Source organism: Lepidochelys olivacea, assembly GCF_965140295.1.
Source record: "Lepidochelys olivacea isolate rLepOli2 genome assembly, chromosome: 7".
NCBI classification, from domain to species: Eukaryota; Metazoa; Chordata; order Testudines; family Cheloniidae; genus Lepidochelys; species Lepidochelys olivacea.
Window position 1 is genome coordinate 104,707,721 of NC_140417.1, and position 21,933 is coordinate 104,729,653.

At 40.7% G+C, this 21,933-nt stretch overlaps 1 protein-coding gene across 4 annotated transcripts in view; it reads right to left on the reverse strand.

The window, feature by feature from the left end:
• Positions 1 to 21,933, reverse strand: part of ZRANB1 (zinc finger RANBP2-type containing 1) — a 69,847-nt gene that overhangs the window by 27,969 nt on the left and 19,945 nt on the right. For 2 of the 4 annotated variants that reach the window (XM_084634131.1, XM_084634132.1), the window contains 4 exons: positions 18,230 to 18,330; positions 16,562 to 17,412; positions 12,373 to 12,423; positions 646 to 833 (listed from right to left, as the gene is read on the reverse strand). In XM_084634131.1, the coding sequence (XP_084490257.1) occupies positions 646 to 833; positions 12,373 to 12,423; positions 16,562 to 17,375 (1,053 nt within the window). In that variant the 5' untranslated portion in view covers positions 17,376 to 17,412; positions 18,230 to 18,330. Of the gene's footprint in view, positions 1 to 645; positions 834 to 12,372; positions 12,424 to 16,561; positions 17,413 to 18,220; positions 18,331 to 21,933 lie in introns of all 4 variants that reach the window. The other 2 variants (XM_084634133.1, XM_084634134.1) reach the window with 2 other exon arrangements.

Sequence of the window (21,933 nt, forward strand, 5' to 3'; positions counted from 1 at the left end):
GGTGAACTTCACATATCATGTGACCCATCTGTGCTACGTCTATTCAGGCCTAATTTTTAGGTCCAACTTGGACTCAAGACCACCTAACCTGACTCCACCCAAAGAGGAGCAAGTTTTTCTCCAAACCCGATTAAGCCACAACACTGCTGCCCTCTGCCTGTCGAGTCATTTCTCCTCCTCCTGCCTGTGGAGTTGGCACAGCAGCAGCTGCATGCCTACTCCTGCCATGCGCTGCCCCCTGCTGCGCTGTGTGCACTCTCGAGCAAGAGCTGCTACAACTCCTCAGCACACTCAGATACAGCACTTTAATTTTCTCCAAGTGTTTTGCTCTAGAGGCATTTCCTTTCCCCCAGACAAAAGCACGGGAGGCATCAAAGCTGTTTACTTCCACTGCAGTAAGGTCAGGAAGTATGACCAAACTGCTTATATCTGACAAGAAACTTGTAAGATATCTGGATATGACAGTCTTGCTGTTTTAAGAGAACTATTTCTGAAAAATCGAACAGAAAAAAGGCACAAAGACGCTACTCATGCATTTGTCGGTCTCCATCGCCTAGCAAAGAAAGTTGCACTGCAATAATTGGAAACTGTGATAAGGTTATGTAAAATCTTTAGTTGATCTAAACAAAGGCCAAAGTAACTCACCTCTGTAAGCAAAATTGCTAGCATATTCTGCCTTTGAAAACGTATAGCCAAATGTACAAGTGTGTATCCCACATCAAAAGCAGAAGGGCGATTTAGCAGGCGTACTTCATCCGCTGTAAGCTGGCGTGCAATATCTCCTCCTGAGGACTTGTATGCTTCAACAGCAGCTAAATCACCTTCTACAACTCCTGAAGACACACAAAGCACACCATCTTTATTATCTAAAATGAAGCTGTGATTTTGGATCAAACTACCTTATTTCACAGTTTCCCTATGCCCACTGGACTCTAGTCTTTGAGAACAAAAGCAAAATTGCTCACACAGCTGGTTTTATTTTAGTATTCTGCAGTCTTGCACTTACCTTACCCACCAGACCAGTTCCATGCTCCAGCAAGCATATGCTAGGACACCAAGGCAGAGTATGAGCCAGTAATCCAAGTAAGGGTTGGTGGTTATGGACCATCAGATGACACACTTGGTTTAAATATAGTATATAGCCCTTACATCTGACTATGGATGATGAAAGTGGCCACTCAGCAGAAAGTTGTATTTTGACAATTCTGCCTGCAGTTTATCTTAAAGCCTGTCAAAAATCAGTGTACGCTGTATATGCAAAAGTTTGTTTTGACAAATCCCTTCAAACAACTTTTTTAATCTTGCCATTTATCACAGAAAATACTCTTGCACGAAGAAAATGTAATGTGAAATTGACATTCCATCCTAATATAAGATAGAAAGGCAATTCCATATTAAATTCCTCTTCTAATACTTACTGTAACTCCTTGATCAACTGTCATGAAAAGTATTCGTATAAAATATTTATTCGGTGCTTACAAGAACAGCCTTTCTAAACAACAATATTCCCTTTTTAAACCAGTGGCACTTGTCAGTAACCAAGATGAAAATAAATGCATTTGTTTCCGTGTATGCCAGTTGTGGCTGAGCCCCATGGAACTCTTTTACAGTTAAAGTGCAACTCTCAGAGCCCCACAAGTCCCGTCTCTCCCCCCCGACCTATGGGGGTCTGGGGGGGGGGGGGACGGCGTGCAGAACTTGAGGCTTCTGCCCTGCAGTAGGGATGCAAAAGGTTAACCCACCTTAATCATTAACTCCTGCCCCAGCTGTGCCAGCCCCACCACCCAACTGGCCCCAGCCTGCCGGATCAGCCCTTTAAATTGGTTAACCGTTTAAATGGAATATTTAATCATTTAAACCATTTCCTTTTTAAACAGTATTTACATCCCTACCCTGCAGTGGGATTAGGAGCTTCTGCCAGAGACAACTGGTACCTACTGAGAGTGGGGGCAGGGGAAATTTAAAGGTTCAGGGCCCACTCTCAGTGGCCCCTCCCTGCAGCTCCCAGGTGCTAGTTCCACGTTAAGAGGTAGTGGCAAACAGTTAGGAAGTGTAGGGAGGGGACGCTGCTTTAGCCCTAGCAGGCAAGCCACACGGGGCTGAAGCCCTGAGTCCTGGCAGGCACACCCTGGCTCTCTAACTTCTGAAGATTGTCATATGTTGCTCAGAGGGTCAGTAAGTTTGGCCACCCCGGTGTATACCATACTCCATGTTTTCTAATAGCCCAAGTTCTACTCTTTAGGGAAGAGAATAATTTCTCCCTACCCCAAGCAGGTTTTGGTTTGTTTTTTTTTAATTATTTAAAAGGTACAGTTGACTAGAAGCTAAGCATACGTTTTCTTCCTAGTCAGTTTTAGAATAATTCTGTTGCGATGAAGCAACTGGGATTCACCTCTGATATGTGCTCGAATTTATACACTGGTATCACCACCCATTTTGTGCTATTAATAGCATTTTGTGCTGTTACATGCTACACACTATAAGACAGGCATTTGCCTTTTAAGAATTATATATATAAAATCAATACGTTTTTTCCCTTTTTAAAAAACTAGCTCCTTCTGTATTTGAGCCTGGGAGTGAAAGCTCATATGACAGTCCTGCAGAACTACCATTAAGAGCAGTGGCTATTTATACCCTGTCCAGTGGCTTCCTGGGTCTCTGGCCTGTTCATTCTTGAAATGTTGCCCCACCCTACCAGCCTATGTAGTCCCTGCTGCTTCTGTTCTAGAGTCTTATTTCTTTTCCAACTGCCATGGACCTTCCAAGATCCCTTCTTGGGGACAAGCAGCAACTGCCAAATCTTGTTCTCTCTATTACAGGTTAGATGGAGATCTCCATCCACCTTAATGATGAAAGGAATACAAAAACAACATTTTTCTGCCAAACCTCTTTGCTTCAGTGGCTGCAAGGGGAAGGAGCTGCTGCAGCACCTTAGAGCGGTAGTACCTAAACTTTTTAGTACTGATGCTCCCTCACAGATATGTTAAAACATGGTGGGGATCTCCACTACCAAATACTTGTTTTTACTGACTCAGAACACTAGTATTCAAGAGGGACATTAAGAGTTTGGACCGTTTTGTGATTTTATTCAACTACAGTCAGTTTAATTATACAATCTGTGTTTTTAAAACTAAAAGTTGAAAATATGGACTTTTTGGCAAGTTTGGACACAGCTTAACATTTTAGTGAGAAGAATAAGTTGGTTTCAAACTGCACAGTTGTACATTTAGTTGCATCTGATAGGCCACAATGTCATTTTCCAAGTTTAAACAATTTCTGTTTAGTTTTCCACAGAAATCATCGCTGAAAACTCAGACTCAGAGATAGCTGGAAGCAAGCTGAAGCAGCACTTCCATAGTTTCATCAGTGAGGGCATGTCTATACTACAAAACTATGATGATCTAAGTTTAGTCGGCATACAGCCACTGCAGTAATTAAATTGTTTTTGTGTGTCCTCACTAAGCTCCTTGTATCGGTGGCACCCATCCTCACCAGGAGCGCTTGTACTGACTCTCCTATCAGTGCAGGTCATTGTAGGACAGCTTCTGAAAGCCAACAGTTAATGCAAGTAACAGTGTCTGCACTGACACTGTGTCGACCTAACTACAGTCTCTTGCGGAGGTGTGGTTAAGTTGGTGTAGCAGAGTAGTTATGTCGGTGGGAGTGAAATTTTAGCGTAGACACTTACATAGTTAGGTCAACGAAAACTGCCTTGCATCGACCTAACTCTGTAGCGTAGACCAGGCCAAAGTTCCCTTCACAATCTAGAATTCCTGGTTTGCTAGATTTGAAAACCCGGTCTTCAGTCTGATCACTCAACAATTCTAAGAAATTTTCTTGAGCCAAGATACTTAATGTTGGAATAGTATCAACTGTTAACAAGCAGAGATTTCAAATTCAACTGGTATCATCAGACGTATCTACAGCTCCAGGAAAAAATTCCTCAAAATGGGAATACAATCCAGACAAAAATCAAATATTAACTCATTTAATAACATCTGAATCAGTTTGAATTTTTTTTTTTTTTAAAAAGTCTGATAACACTTGATAACTTCCTTTTCAACATGGAATCTCCAAAGACAAAGCTTCTTCGAGAATTCCTTGATTTCGTCTTTCGTATCAGTTTTATTTGTATTCCTACCTTTAAGTATTAGGTTCAGTGCATTCAATTTGCCAAATACGTCTACCATATAAGCTAACAAAGTCAAGAAGACAACTTACACATGTCATCTGCAAAATGTATGCTCACAACTGTTTACCTAAGTTATATATACAGAAATGCCAACAATTGCTCATACCCAGATTTATAAATCTGGTCCATTGCAGGCATGTGGCAGGCCTATTTATTGAAAAAAGAGTGGCTTTCAGAAATGTTAAGTTTATGTTGTAGGTAGCTCATTTTATCTACAGAAAGTAGATTAGTCTTGCTCATGGAATAAATTTCACCACAAAGCAAACTTTCTAGTTCCTAGACTAAAAGACAGGACACAAATATGATTTTTACAGCAAAAAAGAAAAGTGGAAGCAATTATCTCTGTACCAGCATGTCAGCACCATAAACCAGGTGACCTGCACAGGAGTTTATTTTGTTTTAAATTAAGCTACTGCCCACCCCCATATGATATATAAAGGTAACATGACAGGGTTTTTTGTTTTGTAATTTATACTTATCTTGTATGTCAAATCTGGCCTTCCCTAGTTTCAATCAAAGACCTCTTTTGGGCCCTAGATCTTGTTTACATTGAACTATCAAAACATTTCCCACTAATGTCAGCAATGCTCAGAGCACTAGTGTAGACACCCCACTAGCATTTTTTCAACAATCAACATAATGTTGAAAATTGTGTCAGCAGCCATGTAGCCAATATGTTCTAACCTTAACCCCTGGTCTACTCACTGGTTTTGTACTATTTTAACTATTTTGGTCTGGGATGGGTTGGGTTTTTAACCAAAAGAATTAAAATGGGTACAACTTCTAGTGTCAAAAGATGTGTATACAAAGGTATCCAGTATCAATATATTTTCCTAAATGTATGGGACTAGCTACACTGATGTCAGTATCTTTATATCACCAAAACTGTGCCCACACTGGCAGCACACAGAACTGCTTTAATTATAATGGCATGGTAAAAACAAGACAATTTTGTGTATAAAGTTCTTAGAGTGGGTTTATGGGTTTTTTTGGTGTAGATTAATCTTTATTTTACTTTAAATAGGAAAAAAGCTAAACTGAACGAAAGCACTTTAATATGTATACACACAAACTTGCATTCTAACTAAACTGGATTAAAAACACTTTGTTAATCATGTTGTCAAGGTTCCTCCCCCACTCTGAACTCTAAGATACAGATCTGGGGACCTGCATGAAAACCTCCTAAGCTAAACCTTACTTTTACCCGCTTAGGTTAAAACTTCCCCAAGGTACAAATTAATTTTATCCTTTGTCCTTGGAATAACCACTGCCACCACCAAACTCTAACTGGGTTTACTGGGAAATGCAGTTTGGACACGTCTTTCCCCCCAAAATCCTCCCAACCCTTGCACCTCACTTCCTGGGAAAGGTTTGGTAAAAATCCTCACCAATTTGCATAGGTGACCACAGACCCAAACCCTGGGATCTGAGAACAATGAAAAAGCATTCAGTTTTCTTACAAGACGACTTTTAATAGAAATAGAAGTAGATAGAAGTAAAGGAATCACCCCTGTAAAATCAGGATGGTAGGTACCTTATAGGGTAATTAGATTCAAAACATGAGAATCCCTCTAGGCAAAACCTTAAATTACAAAAAAGACACACAGACAGAAATAGTCATTCTATTCAGCACAATTCTTTTCTCAGCCATTTAAAGAAATCATAATCTAACGCATACCCAGCTAGATTACTTACTAAAAGTTCTAAGACTCCATTCCTGTTCTATCCCCAGCAAAGCAGCATACCAACAGACACAGACCCTGTGTTTCTCTCCCTCCTCCCAGCTTTTGAAAGTATCTTGTCTCCTCATTGGTCATTTTGGTCAGGTGCCAGCGAGGTTACCTTTAGCTTCTTAACCCTTTACACGTGAGAGGATTTTTCCTCTGGCCAGGAGGGATTTTAAAGGGGTTTACCCTTCCCTTTACATTTATGACACATGTGGAAGACTGTGCATAGACAAGACCCTAGTTTAGGCAAGGATTTAAACTAAAAGCTTTCCAAGTTCAGGGTTTCTGTACTTATGCAGATGGAAATACCATGGTAAAGGGGGCTGTGTTCTCATGTTTATACAGAGAAAATGCTTCACCTACTTAAGGAAGTTGTTGTGCCTCACCCTTTGAATAGATGACAATTAGCTTAATTATTCCTTGAATTGCCTGAAGGGCTCTAAGTACATTTACATGGCTGTTTTTAGCCCTGCAGCCCAAGCCCCATAAGCTCGAATCAACTGACCCAGGCATTGAGACTCAGTGCCCTTGGTTTTTCTTTGCAATTTAGACATAGCCCCAGTCTACCTTCCTCTCTGTCTCAGCTATCTTTTGCTTTTCCAGCCATCGAATTTCTGCTAGGTTCTGTTCATGCTCAAGTTGCAATTTATTTGCTGTCTTTCGCACTCCAATTTTTTCTGCAGCTTCTGTAGCATCACGTAAGGGCTGTGCTCCTGCCTTTTGATCACTGGCCATTAACAGATTTCTCAGTTCTTGATTTGTAGCTTTCTTTCTAAAGCTTATCCCCTTTTCTGAACACAAACCTTCCAAGGCTTTTTTGCCAAGGCCCTCATATGCTCTTCGCTCACCCATTGCAACTGCTTTTTAACCAAACTCTCAATACCAAAATTCAAATTCTCCACCCTCACTCTGAACTCCTTGCCCCATTCTCTTTACCAACACTGCACATCCCTTGGCTGCTCATCAGATTTCTCTCTCCTCTCCCTGCCCACCCCATACTACTGGTTCCCAGTCTCTTTGCCCAGCCAGCCCTCAACTCTCCCCCTACCTTAACTCTCAGTCTCTCCCTACCCCTAGGCTCCCTCTCAATCTACTCAACCCTCCCTCCACACACACACACTCCTCCCTCAGGTCTGGTTCTTGTTCCCTCTGCATTCACATCAGGTAGCTTCCTCCTTCACACTGCTTGGGCAACAGCAGGGACAGGCAAAGGACAGAAAGGCTCCCTGCTCAGTACTGTGCCCAGCACACAACAGCCCAGAGCTGCAACTGAGGAAAAGTCCTGTTCAGTATCAGGTTGAAACATGGCAGAGCAATGGACTCTCTGGAGATTTTGGCTACAAAGACCTAGCAAGTCTCTATTAACCATGTGCAAACAGAAGTTTTTCCAACAGGTTTCAACCTAGCCAAATTTGGGTAGATTTTCACTGAAACAGCTAAAGGCACATTCCTGACACAAAAGCTGTCCTCTGCCAAATTTCAAGGAGGGCACTGAAATCTGTCCACAGAAAAGGTTGTCAGAATTTAACATGGACAAAGCAATTCTCCCCAGCCTTTATCCTAGAAACAGCTGAAACACTTTGGTTGAAATTTTCCAAAAACAAATCAGCAGGAAGCAGGCATGGAAAATTTCAGCCAATCAGCCAGAGTTAGAAGCAACCAAAAACAGGGAAAGTGTTGGGCAAACCTGTTAATAGGCAGTGCTATCAGCCCTACATATAAGTGACAAGAGACTACATATTCACAGAGTTTAAGCTCAGAAGGGATCAGAAGATCCTCCAGTCTGACCTCCTGGAGGCCGTTAAGTTACCCAGTGACCCTGTACAGAACTCAATAATTAGTGTATGGCTAAAGCAAGACTCCTAAAAAGGCACCAATTCCCTTGGTAGCCTGTTCATCACAAATATATTACCATCTTTACAAGTCTCTAACGGCTTACAGTAAGTCACAGAGAACATCTATTATATAGGACCCTACCAAATTCACAGTCCATTTTGGTTAATTTCATGGCCAGAGGGTTTTTTTTAAATTGGTCAATTTCACTATTTCAGATGTTTACATCTGAAATTTCATGGTGTTGTAACCATGGAGGTCCCAACCCAAAATAGGACTATGGGGGCGGGGGGTCTTAAAGCTGTTGTAGGGGGGTAGCAGGATTTCCACCTTCAGTTCTGCAGAGCTTCCTGCAACTGGAAGAGGCTCCCGGAAGTGGAAGTGGTCCAATCACTCCAGTGCTGCTCACAACTGCTAGTCACAGCCAATGGTGGATTAACGCATGGGCCCTGGCCAATTTGAAAAGTGGGTGCCCCAAGCCCAGGCAGGAGCTGGAGGGAGAGGGGAGACACTGAGCGGAAGCCCTAAGTCCAGGTGCTCCAAGTCCAGGCAGGAGTCCAGCGGGGGAGGGGTGTTGCAGAAACCTGGCCTGGAGCTTGGTGGTTTTATTATCTCAACGGAGAGTTCTTTCCCATAGACATAGAGAGTCTTCACCAGCTGCACCACTGTAGTGCTGTACATGTAGACAAATCCTCAATGTGTAAATCATCCTGCTACCCCAAATAACTACAACTAGCCAATCGTTCTTCCCAACATTAAAAGAAAAAGGCAGGCTCTGCAACGCAGCAGGATCTCCTCCTTTCTCACATAATTTCTCTCAGCACCTCCAACAAGGTACCATGGTTGCTGCATTTTGTCCAAGCACTCTCTCACAGACCTCATACTCCATGTTTGCAAAGCATGCCAGTTTTATGAATGCTTAGATACATATAATACCATTAGTAAAAAATCAAAGTGAAGAGAAGAAACAGGGCAGCCTGTAACAACCACAACAAACTCAGGGATGAAACAAAACTAACGAGAGACATATGCTGGCACACTAGGAATGAACTAACTGTCCTTTTAAGGATACACTGAAAAATAAGATTTATTACAGATTAGTCTAAATATTTTGGATGTGCATAAGAAATGTATTTAGTTGCTTGCATTTAAAACTTTCATATACTGTACCACTTAACTAAAATAGAAGGAAAATATGTATTTTATCATCGAGAAATCAACTGTAAACTATTTTATGAGTGATAAGAATGTTGCTTACTAGTTCTCAGCTTATGCTCAAATAAATTGGTTAGTCTCTAAAGTGCCACAAGTCCTCCTTTTCTTTTTGTGAATACACACTAACATGGCTGTTACTCTGAAACCAACTTATAATGGGAAGTTGGGATAATTCAAATGGTTACTTATGGTATAGAAAGTAAAAGTCATGCTACAAAATGCCAATATCTTAAAAGTATTCTAATTTGACTAGGTAATAATGAAAAAATTCATTCTTTTGTCATTTGTCTCATTATGATTGTAAACCACTTGCAGGATTGAGAACTAGAGGTGCAAGTGACAATGACCCAATATCCATGACTGGAAATATGGCCATGTTATTTATGCCAGCCTATCAATGTTTCTCCACTAGGCATTGGGAAAAGCGAAAGTAAAAAAATCTCTCTAAAACTGACAAAGCATCAGAAAGAGCAAGCTACGAGAAGGGCAAAACCAAAGGCCATTGTTATATCTTTTGTCACTAGAGTTCCTTGGAAAGGAAGGCTTAGCTACACATTGGAGAATTGAGTGAGGTGTGGTAGAAAGTGAACACTGATGGGGGTTTGGCTTTGGAGGGAGATATACCTGAACAAAAAATTTTTTTAAAATAGCAGACATTTCTAACCTTGTACAAGAAGCAAGTTCCATTTTAGCCTTCTTATTTCATTTGCTTCTTAAACTTGTCTAAAGGTCATTGTAAGTCTATCCTTCCCAAAGCTCTCATACTCCATGTTTGCAAAATGTTACATTACTGATACCACCATGATACATTACAATATGGCAGGACAATTTAGGCCAAACTTGAGTCAAAAGTAAAAAGAGACTAAGCCACATTTAAGCATGTTATGGGTATAATGAGCAAACATTTTCCTGAATAGCTTTCAAGACACAGAACTCTGAGCACTAAAAACACACACACACACTCTCTCTCTCAGTTCAGAGCAAAGGGAATAGGTGGTCTGCCAAGTTGGAACTATAAAGCAACATTAATGGATTCCCTTTAGAAAATTTCAGATAAGCAAACACTTTCACATCACTTATAATGACCATGCACTAGTTTTACTGGAAAATACAGAATATGCTAACTAAAGAGCCTGATCATTTGAAACTTTGCAATTCTAATGAGAATTGAAAATGAGTTAAAAGAATGAGGCATCAAGCACAGAATCAAACGTGTTCTTCGTCCTTGAACAGTAAGGTCAGAAGAATATTTTGAACCCATATTACAGGCTACTGAATATTAGTTTCCTTAGATTATCCCTGCTTTAAACTTTTATCTACCAAGTAGTTTCATTAGAGAGTCACAAAGGTCTTCACAAAGATCAACACATCAATGTGCTGCTTACTTCATTGGACTATTTTTATTCCTGGGGGAATTCTGTGCACATACACCTTTCTCCCACCAGGAGCTGCTATGGCACCAAAAGAGGGCAGCCCTCTCTGTCCGCCACAGAGAGGGAAAGGGGTACACTGCCTTCCTCACAGCACCTTGTTTGCAGGGCCAGGTGAGAAGGCATGGGATACGGGGGGACGGACAGAGCAGGGCACATGCAGTTCCTGGGGGAGGGGGGGTCATAAATTGGGGTTCAGAAGGGCTATGGGGGGACAGACTAGGGCGGGGGCACAAGAGCTAGCAGCTGAAAGGGAGTGGGAGTGCATGGACACATAGGGTACAGGGACATATGGTGACAAGGGGTGGCTAAGTGGGGCACAGGGATGGAGGGAGAGACATGGGGTCAGCCAGGTTCTGCATGGGGGAGGCTCCCCAACTCTCTAACAATCCCTCCACCCCAAAACAATCTTTGTTCCATACTTCTCCCACCCACACCCAACAACCCTCCGAAGTTTACACCCAGGCTCCTTCCCAGCAATTACTTCCTTCTTCCTCAGCTCCTATGTTACCTCCTCAACTCCCCAAAGCCTTTGCACTGCTTCTGAGGGGTGGAGGGGTGGGGGCAAAAATATGTTTCTGTACTGTAGTTTAAATGAATTTTTACTCAAAAGCTTAGTATTAAAATGCCTAGTAAGGAATCTATTTGTCAAGAACATTTCTTAAATCTTTTTTGTTGTCCGTATTATTACAGACATACTTGCTGACAGGTATTTTGAAATAAATTACCAAAATAATTGAAACTGGTTGATTAAAAATTCTGCACACAATATTTTAAAATAAATAACACAATATAATTTTTTGGCACAGAATTCCCCCAGGAGTATTTAATGACAATGTTAAACAACATTTTATTAACAGCCTGATCTCAAAATTAATTATAGCATCGAACAGTAGTATCTTAACATTTTTTTACGTAAATATTGGGTATGATTATATGAATAGACAAATTAAGTTTTAAAAATTCCTTCAGACTTATGACTGTAAGTGCAGTTGCAATGACAACCAAAATCAGCAAGAGCGAAACTGCTGCCCCTCCCAAGATATAGGATTGAAGGTAGGATCATTGCATCAAGAACATGTGCCTCTGGAGTTTGTTGCCTCTGTGTACAAGCACAACATATTCTCCATGTTGAGGTGCAAATCTTTGTGTGTCTAGTGTAATTCTGAATGTTCGAGAGGCAACATGATCTAGAAGCTAGAGCAGAGCAATGAAGCTGGGAGGACAGGATTCTCTTACCAACTGCCACAACCTCTGCGCCTCACATTTCCTCATCTCTAAAATCAGTCATTACCATTTTCAAGCCCTGGGAGATCTTTAGACAGTACAGTTGGTACACAGGATATTAAACATGACCAGCAAAAGGGGAACAAAATGGGTTTCCCTCTTGAACATTTAAATTTTGTTGGAAAATTTTATTTCCTTGCCCTATTTTTGTACCTTTGGTTAAAACATGGTCTAAATCAGAACCATTGCACTAGTTTAAATACATTGATCTAGTTAAACTGGTGCAAACCTCTAACACAGGTGCACTTAAATCAATTTAACTCAAATTAGTTTAGCTTCATTTGTAAGTATATTAGTTTGCATTGATAAGTTAAGCAAGGGTAAACTGGTTTAAGTACAATTACATTAGGGTGTTGCACCAGCTTAACTAAGTAGATTTTAAATTTAAACAAAGTGGTTCAACTTTCCTAATATATACAAGCCCTTAATTAAAGTTGCTCAGATGCTTTCATACATCGGTGCTGAGGAGTTAGAACTGAACTGAACTGCAAGAGAAGCAGAAGTGTAATATTTTATCAGTAATCGTTATTGGTGTCTTTAAGAAGTGGTTTTCTCTGGACGAAATAAGCCTTATATTATCATATTATATAGAACATATGAAAAATGCTTAAATCCAAAATACATAAAATGCAACAGTTTTTAAATTGCACAAGATTAGTAACTATTGGCCTCCATATGAAAGTATTACCTTTTAAAGAAGTATCACAGGGGAAAATCCATGAAATCTTCATCATGAGACCTGCAAAGTTCAGCACATGCTACTCACAATTGGCATTCTGGATTCCCCCAGAGGCTTTTAAAACTTCGTGGTTACTTAACGTATCTATTAGAGTAAATCTGATGTTTTGGTCACTCTGATCCCTTACTAAGGGCCTTATTAGAACAAGGCACCTTCAAAATACATTCATATTTAAGTAATTCAAGAAACAAGCAAATTACTATAGCCTTATACAAAGTAGTGTATGTATAGGATGTTCTATAATTGTTTTTGCAGTTTTACACCAGACAGCAATTTAGTTATCACTGTTCTGGAACAAGCTTTTCAAGTATTTTATATTTCAAATCTCAGAATACAAGAAAGATTCAAATACTGCAGGATTTCCCAGAGGAAATTTTTTCTATCTTTCAGACATCATGAACGGAAAAAAAAAATCGTATTTCACTGATCTGACATCTAATAAGACTGTATTTAAAAAAGCGCTAACTAGATATCCATAGGGCAAACAAAGGATTTCTAACAATAACTCTACACATGACTGGCATGCAAGAAAAATCTCTTTTACCTGTGCTATCTGAGGAAGGAAAAGGGATGGTGAAAAGAAGCGACTATGGGGAAAAAACATGTCCAGTATACATTTTAATGGCTACCATCATTTGAAAGATTATGAGGGAGGAATCTGCCTTCTTTCAAAAGGAGGACATAAAAGCTTGAAGTCTATGCATGAAACTCTTTACCCATCAAAGGAGAGCACTGCGCCTTTTAGCTCATTGAAATGCACGTCCATATACACAATAAGAACATTTACTTGCAGCCAAATAGATTACATAATGGTGTTTCACAAATCAGCTCTTGAACAATGCCAAGTGCAATGAAGTCGCTTCATGACACATCAAGGAATGGTATGAGACAAACACTATTAGAGCTGGAATTTCAAAAGAAGCATCCTACTTCAAAATCATTGTAAATTTCAAGTATTTAACCTACTCGTATGCATAAGCCTCAAAATTTCTGCTTCTGGGCAGTTACATCACAAAAATTAACTCATAAAGTCAATGACTGGAGAAAACCCTGCTCTCATGTCTCTGTTCTTTACCAGCATTGGGAGCATTATCCAGAATTTCCTTAGGAAAGCACTAAAATACAAAACAAAATTGGCAAAAAGAAAAGGAGTACTTATGGCACCTTAGAGACTAAACACATTTATTTGAGCATAAGCTTTTGTGAGCTACAGCTCAATTCATCGGATGCATGCAGTGGAAAATACAGTGGGGAGATTTATATACACAGAACATGAAACAATGGGTGTTACCATTCACACTGTAACAAGAGTGATCACGTAAGGTGAGCTATTGCCAGCCGGGGGGGGGGGAGGGGCGCTAGGAGACAGGACCTTTTGTAGTGATAGTCAAGGTGGGCCATTTCCAGCAGTTGACAAGAACATCTGACGAATGGGAGTGGAGGGGGGGGTGTGGCGGAATAAACATGGGGAAATAGTTTTACTTTGTGTAATGACACACCCACTTCCAGTCTTTATTCAAGCATAAGTTAAATTGTATCCAGTTTGCAAATTAATTCCAATTCGGCAGTCTCTCATTGGAGTCTGTTTTTGAAGGTTATTTTGTTGAAGAATTGCCACTTTTAGGTCTGTAATCAAGTGACCAAAAAGACTGAAGTGTTCGCCAACTGGTTTTTGAATGTTATCATTCTTGACATCTTATTTGTGTCCATTTATTCTTCTACATAGAATCTGTCCGGTTTGGCCAATGTGCATGGCAGAGGGGCATTGCTGGCACATGATGGAATATCATATTGGTAGATGCGCAGGTGAACAAGCCTCTAATAGCGTGGCTGATGTGATTAGGTCCTATGATGGTGTCCCCTGAATAGATGTGTGAACACAGTTGGCAACGGGCTTTGTTGCAAGGATAGGTTCCTGGGTTAGTGTTTTTGTTGTGTGGTTGCTCGTGAGTATTTGCTTCAGGTTGGGGGGCTGACTGTAAGCAAAGACTGGCCTGTCTCCCAAGATCTGTGAGGGTGATAGGTTGTCCTTCAGGATAGGCTGTAGATCCTTGATGATGCGTTAGAGAGGTTTTAGTTGGGGGCTGAAGGTGATGGCTAATGGCGTTCTATTATTTTCTTTGTTGGGCCTGTCCTGTAGTAGGTAACTTCTGGGTACTCTTCTGGCTCTGTCAATCTATTTCTTCACTTCAGCAGGTGGGTACTGTAGTTGTAAGAATGCTTGATAGAGATCTTGTAGGTGTTTGTCTCTGTCTGAGGGGTTGGAGCAAAGGCGGTTGTATCGTAGAGCTTGGCTGTAGACAATGGATCGTGTGGTGTGGCCTGGCCTGGATGAAAGCTGGAGACATGTAGATAGGCATAGCGGTCAGTAGGTTTCTGGTATAGGGTGGTGTTTATGTGACCATCGCTTATTAGCACCGTAGTGTTCAGGAAGTGGATCTCTTGTACGCACTGGTCCAGACTGAGGTTGATGGTGGGATGGAAATTGTTGAAATCATGGTGGAATTCCTCAAGGGCTTCTTTTCCATGAGTCCAGATAATGAACATGTCATCAATGTAGCGCAAGTAGAGAAGGGGCTAGGGGACGAGAGCTGAGGAAGCGTTGTTCGAAGTCAGCCATAAAAATGCTAGCATACTGTGGGGCCATGCAGGTACCCATAGCAGTGCCACTGATTTGAAGGTATACATTGTCCCCAAATGTGAAATAGTTATGGGTGAGGATAAAGTCACAAAGTTCAGCCACCAGGTTTGCTGTGACATGGTCGGGATTCTAGGGGTGTGTCTGTGCGGATTTGTTCTTGTGCTTTTATAGGGAGTTTCTTGAGCAGATGGTGTAGTTTCTTTTGGTAACCCTCAGTGGGATCAGAATTCTAACATTCAAAAACCAGTCGGAGAACACTTCAATCTCTTTGGTCACTCGATTACAGACCTAAAAGTGGCAATTCTTCAACAAAAAAACCTACAAAAACAGATTCCAACGAGAGACTGCTGAATTGGAATCAATTTGCAAACTGGATACAATTAACTTAGACTTGAATAAAGATGGAGTGGATGTGTCATTACATAAAGTAAAACTATTTCCCCATGATTATTTCCCTTCCCTTCCCCCCCTCACCCCACACTGCTCCTCACATGTTCTTGTCAACTGCTGGAAATGGCCCACCTTGATTATCACTACAAAAGGTTTCCCCACCCGCCCCCCCGCTCTCCTGCTGGTAATAGCTCACCTTACCTGATCACTCTTGTTACAGTGTGTATGGTAACACCCATTGTTTCATGTTCTCTGTGTATATAAATCTCCACACTGTATTTCCACTGCATGCATCCAATGAAATGAGCTGTAGCTCACGAAAGTTTATGCTCAAATAAATGTGTTAGTTTCTAAGGTGCCACAAGTATTCCTTTTTTTTTTGCGGATACAGACTAACACAGCTGCTACTCTGAAACAAAATTGGTATGTGAATTTCTGAAGTCAGTTGGGTATATATAGCATGTTCAGAAATCTTGTAAATATTTACATCATAATACTCATGTTAACACAACATTTTCAAGGTCAGTATTGTGCATGCAGCTTCTTGGAGCTACATATTTTTGTGCTATTTTTAACATTTGACTGAGCGTCTTGTGCCGACAGAAGCTCTACCCTGTTTACAAAATATTCCCAAGCTACATCTGGTGATTCTACTGGTACATCTTGTAACAGTAAACAGAGCAGCAATTTTAAATACACAGGTAGAGCATTTTTCACACTATTGTGCGCAAAAGTTGCTTCTTTGATTTTTTTAAAAGAATATATTTATAAAAACAGATTCTGCAGCTATTCCATATCAACTCCCATAAAGTCAGAAGAGCTCATGCAACTAGTCACACACAAAATGGCTCTACTTATCTCTAAGATAACTTGCCAAATTCTGTCAAGTTTGCAGATACCCCCCCCCATGCACCACCACTAAATGTTATTTCAGGAACTGCAACATTCAGTTCACCTATTAAGTACAGTTGTGAACTGAAATTGTAGTACCGTAACAAAACAGCATGTTGAGAGCTTGTTTACACCTTGTAAGTTTGTGGTTTTTTACTTTCCATCCCCCCCCCCCCCCCCATACTAACATAATATAACAAAAGACAGACAACTTACCAACACAAGCATTTAGAAATAGCCAATCAGTCTTTTTCATTCTATTTTTTATTTGCTTTAGTTTTTTGAAGTCAACTTCAAGTTCCTCCTTGCTGCCAACAGCTCCAGCCAATTCAATTCTTTGGAAGTCCATTTTCACTTCTGATTCACGTTTGGTTGTAGGAGGAGATCTTCTTTGGCTATTTCCGCTACTGCAGCTTCCCCTCCATCGAGCTCTGTCTTGCTCATTTATGATTGAAGAAGCTTCTTCTGTGTCTGCCAGTTCTATTGCTTCAATGTTGTTAGGTCTGGGATGATCACATACCACACATTTCTTGGCCTTAGCCCAGTTTTCATATGTACATACGGAACAAGTCCAGTGCTGTGCTCTCGTGTTCAGTTTATTTCTATCATTGTACTCTTCACAAGGATCAACAGAAAAGGGGACTGATCTTGAACCAGACCCTGAAGACTGAGGAGATTCTGTGGGGCTCCTGGTCCTACGCTGGGACAAGCACTGAGTACATCTTATCGCTCTTGGCCAGTTCAAGTACGTGCACATGTGGCATGACCATTTATTTGCACTTTCCGTACTGTAAGAAGATTTAACCCTTGGTCTTGCACTAGAATCTGGACATATCAAAGGGCTGCTGCCTCCTTCGATGCTTGTAGGATCCCAATCTCTACCAACTTCACTTGAACCACTTTTGAATGGATCTTCGGTAATAATTGTTCCACTAGGTCTCTGAGCACGGCACATGGTACACTTAATTGCAGATGGCCAATTTTCATATGTACAATACTCACAAGCCCATTTAATTCCACGTTCTGTCATCGTGCACTTCTTGAAGTAAATTGTGTTGGGCAGAAAGCTATAAATAATTAGAAAATATTATTAGAACATAATGGTTGCATACTATACCATAAGTTTTATTAAAAGGATAGCGTACTTTTAGGCAAACATCCTGATTAATGCTTAAGCAACCTTTTTTCCCTTTTTTTTTTTTTTTATTAAACGCAGGAATAGGGATATCCCAAGAGGAAATGAAAACATGCCTTCAGATTTCAGGCTCTCCTTCAATTTAAGTTGAAAACTTCATAAACAGATTCCAAAGATGGAATACTGTTTATCGCTTCATAGTCTTCTGAAGGTTGTACAGACTTGACATCTTTACCTAGCTCCTGTTCCACAGTATGAAGAGAACACTGGAATGATAAAGGTACGGGGAATGAAGGGGGGGAAAAAGTAGGGAAGTGGATCACAAGGGCTGAAAATAGTTAGAACAATTAGACAAGAAAAGTCAGTATTAGTACAACAATATAGAAAAGGTAGCACTTAAAAACTGTCCAAAGTCCCTAATTTCAAGGGTTAAATATGTTGACAGGCAAAGCCAGAATGGTGTGGGTTTGCTTTATTATGTTGCACCAGCCAGGTAGATAGTTTTGTTAAGGTGGCATGCACTAAACAGCGTGCTGAGTTTGATTTAAGAGTATACATAAGGTGTTTAAGCCTATTTGTATTTGTTTAACATTGTTCAGGTCAGTAGCTGCTATTAGAAAAATCAGAAGAATGCCAGTGTAAGAAACTAAGTTTGTTGGCAGGCTTTTTAAGATATGTACTCCAATACTAATTTCCACACTACGATGATTTAAAGAAAACAACAAAAACAAAAAACACACCAATCTTACTTTTTCCTCTAATGAAGAGGAGATTCTGTCTCCATGCTGGTTCAGACCTTGTCCTCCTCAGACTGCAAAATGGGATGGATGACACTATCTGACAACTATCCCTGTAAACAAAATGAAGACAGTTTCAATTAAGGCCTCACACTGGACTTGAGCAACCAGAAAAGTAGTGCTTTGTATGCCACTCCCATTCTAATCCCTGGCTGCTGTTTAAACTCAGTGATGACCTATTCTGAGCCTTAGCATATCTAAAATAAGTTTGCCATTGATCAATTTTTGGGAAGAACCAGCTACAGTGCATCATACAACCATTTAACTGTTCAACTTTCATTAATGTTAACTGAAGTAGCAGAGCTAAATTCACACAAACTTTGAACTTGTATCACAATATCTATGAACGTCTCTACTTCAATTAAGAACTCAACTAAGTCAAAGTCTAATATTAAATGGTTTTGATTTTACAATCTGCAGAAGAGAACTGTGTTCTTTTCCATTCCCTGTATTACAAAGTTAGTTTTATTTGATGAATTGCAAGTTATGCACTGTTTTCAAGAGTATATCCTCAATACAAACTCAGTAGGTCAGTTCAACTGTTAGTTTTCATATTTCCATGGTACTGCAATTTTCCTGTACAACTAATGGGAAAAAAGTTACAGTAGAACCTCAATTACGAACACCAGAGTTACGAACTGACCCGTCAACCGCACACCTCATCGGGAACTGAAAGTACGCAATCAGGCAGCAGAGACCAAAAAAGCAAATACTGTACAGTACAGAACTGTGTTAAGCATAAACCACAAAAAAGGGGAGGGGGAGTTTAAAAAAAACTGACAAGGTAAGGAAACTGTTTCTCTGCTTGTTTCATTTCAGTTAAGAGGGTTAAAAGCAGCATTTTTCTTCTGCACACTAAGTTTCAAAACTGTATAAAGTCAATGTTATGCTGTAAACTTTTGAAAGAACCACCACAACATTTTGTTCAGAGTTACAAACCTCCATTCCCGAGGTGTTTAGAATTCTCAAGTTCTACTGTACATGCTGGCTTTTAACTCAAATGCACTTTACACCCATTTAGACTGAAAGGGTATCACAATGTTAGTTTCGGTCTCTTCTATATTTAGAAGCCAAAATTCTGCAAGTGCTATATTTCTCACTGAAACACCTTCAAAACATTTCTGTGCCTCTGTTAGCAGCCACAGAGTTAGATTAAAAACAGTTTGAGTTGATTAGTTTTTCATAAATGACTGCCCAGACAGCCAAGCTAGTACAGTTTGAAGGTAAGCTTGTTAGCACTTAAAGCTGTTAACACTCTATGGTTCTAGCACAGTGCCCCTCCCTGACCAGCTTCTTACTACAATAAAACGGTGATATACCTCTTCGGTAATTGTTGTCCTCTGAGCGGTGATGCACGTATCAGTTCCACTTTAGGTATGTTCATGTGCCAGTCAACTGAAGCAGGGAACTTTTTCGCATAACAAAACCCATCAGGGCAGCACCGTGCCCCCTACACTCTCATGTTGCTAGCCAACAGCATAAAGAGGCAGAGCAACCCCCAAGTCCCTTCACACCAGAGACCAGTATTAGCTGTGACTCTGATAAAGAGGGGAAGGAGGGTTGGTCACGGAAGCACCATGCGCCACACATCTCAAAGAACAACAGGTATGCAATTTTTCCTTCGAGTGCTTGCACTCGCCCATTCCACTTTAGGCAACTCATAAGCAGTTCCAGATGGAGAAGGATATTGGAGCCTACCTAAACAAGGATTGCAATACCACTTTCCCAAATCTAGCATAGTCTCTTTAAGGCCTGGGAGAGAGCATAATGACAGTGAAGGTATGAATCAACCAAGTCATAGCCTTGCAAATGTCACGACCTTTTAAAAAAAAAAAAAAAAAAAAAAAAGGAAAAAAAAAGCAGCAGCCAGTGCTGCTTATGATATTGCAGTGTGCGCCAAAACGCTTTGAGGCAGTGGAACATCAGAACATCATAGCATAGACAAATACAGGAGAAGATCCAGAAAGATATCCTCTGCAAAGTGACAGGTTGCCCTTCATCCTGTCAGCAAGAGACACAAAATTGCAGAGAGATGTTCAACTCTTTAGTCCCATGCAGGAAAAAGACTAGCACCCTGAGAACATCCAAAGTATGACATTTTCCTCATCTCAGAAAAGAGACTGGTAAATATACAGTCTGATTGAGATTTTAAAAAAAAAAAAATCTATACTACTTTGGTAAGCAATATGGGGTGTCGATGCAAACAATCTTTACAAGACACCATGTAAAGAGGGTCACCCACCAAAGCCTGGAGTTCTACTACCCTCCCAACTAAAGTGATAGCTACCAGGAATGTTACCATCATTGAGAGAAAGAAAAAACCCAGACATAGGTTCAAAAATGGGTTCCATTAAAATTAAAATGGTGTGGGGTCTCAAATAGGTGGGAAGAAACTGTCCAAACCTTTCAAGAACCTAACAGTCACACAGTTGAAAAGACGTATCTTCCCTCTACACGTGGAAGCATGTGAAGAGATTTGCCAGATGAACTCTCAGTGAACTTGCAAAGTCCCTGATCTGTTAGGTGAAGCAGGATAACCAGTATAAACAGAATTGGAGCCCATAAAGGAGAGGTATCTTTCTGCTGGAACCACACTGGGAACCTCTTCCATCAGCTATTTCCTGGGGTAGGTATAGAAGGTTTCCTGATATTTTAAAGCAGATTTCCAACTCGAACAGAGAGCTTCCTGGGGAGTTAACCATTGAGCATCTATGCAGTCATGCGCATGCTGAGAGGGCTGGAACAGTTGTGGTCCTGCAAAACTACAACCAAGACCTGAGGGAGCATTACAGGATCCTGAATTGAAAGGCTAACAGATCCGAGAACCAATCCTGACAAGGTCAGGATGGCACTATAAAAATTATTGTGGCACGATCCTGTCTAAACTTGCTCAAAACTCAGGACCATAGGGATAGGGAAGGGAAGCATACAGAAGTTTCCCCTTCCAGAATAGTAGCCTACCTGGTTTGTGACCTATCCTTGAACAGAACTGATGACATTTCCTGTCAGGTTGCATTCCCAAAATCTGAAAAATAGAGACTTTGCTATGTCAGACTGAGGGATGACTCATGGTCTCTGCTGAATGATCTGCAGAAAAATGGTATGCTAGCTAGCTCTGAGACCTAGGAAAGAGAGAGGCTTTGAGCATTATATAACTCCTGATGCAGGAAGACTGGAAGCTCTTTCCTTCTTGGCAAAGGGAGTCTGACCTAGTTCCTCCCTACTTATTTAGATAAAACGCTGCAATTGTGTTGTCTGTGGACACCTGTACTGAACAACCTTTGATGTGGGGAAGAAACTTGACAGGCCAGGTGAACAGCTCAAAACACAAAGCTCCCAAAACACTGGTGTGGAGGAATCCTACACTGACCAGAGACCCTGAGTCTCAAAGTTCTCTACATGAGCTCCCCAACCAAGAAATGAATCACATACAACTAGGGTAATGGAGAGCACAGTTGGGGCAAAAGGAACCTCACTGCATACACTGGCAGGGTCCATCCACCAGTCCAGGGACATCAAGACACTTCTTGGTACATGAGTCAGCTTCTCCAGCAGATGACAAGAGGAACAATAGACAGATTTCAACCATTTATTCATGATTCTGAGGTGAAGTCTGGCATGATGAGTCACATATGTAAAAGCTGCATGTGACCTAC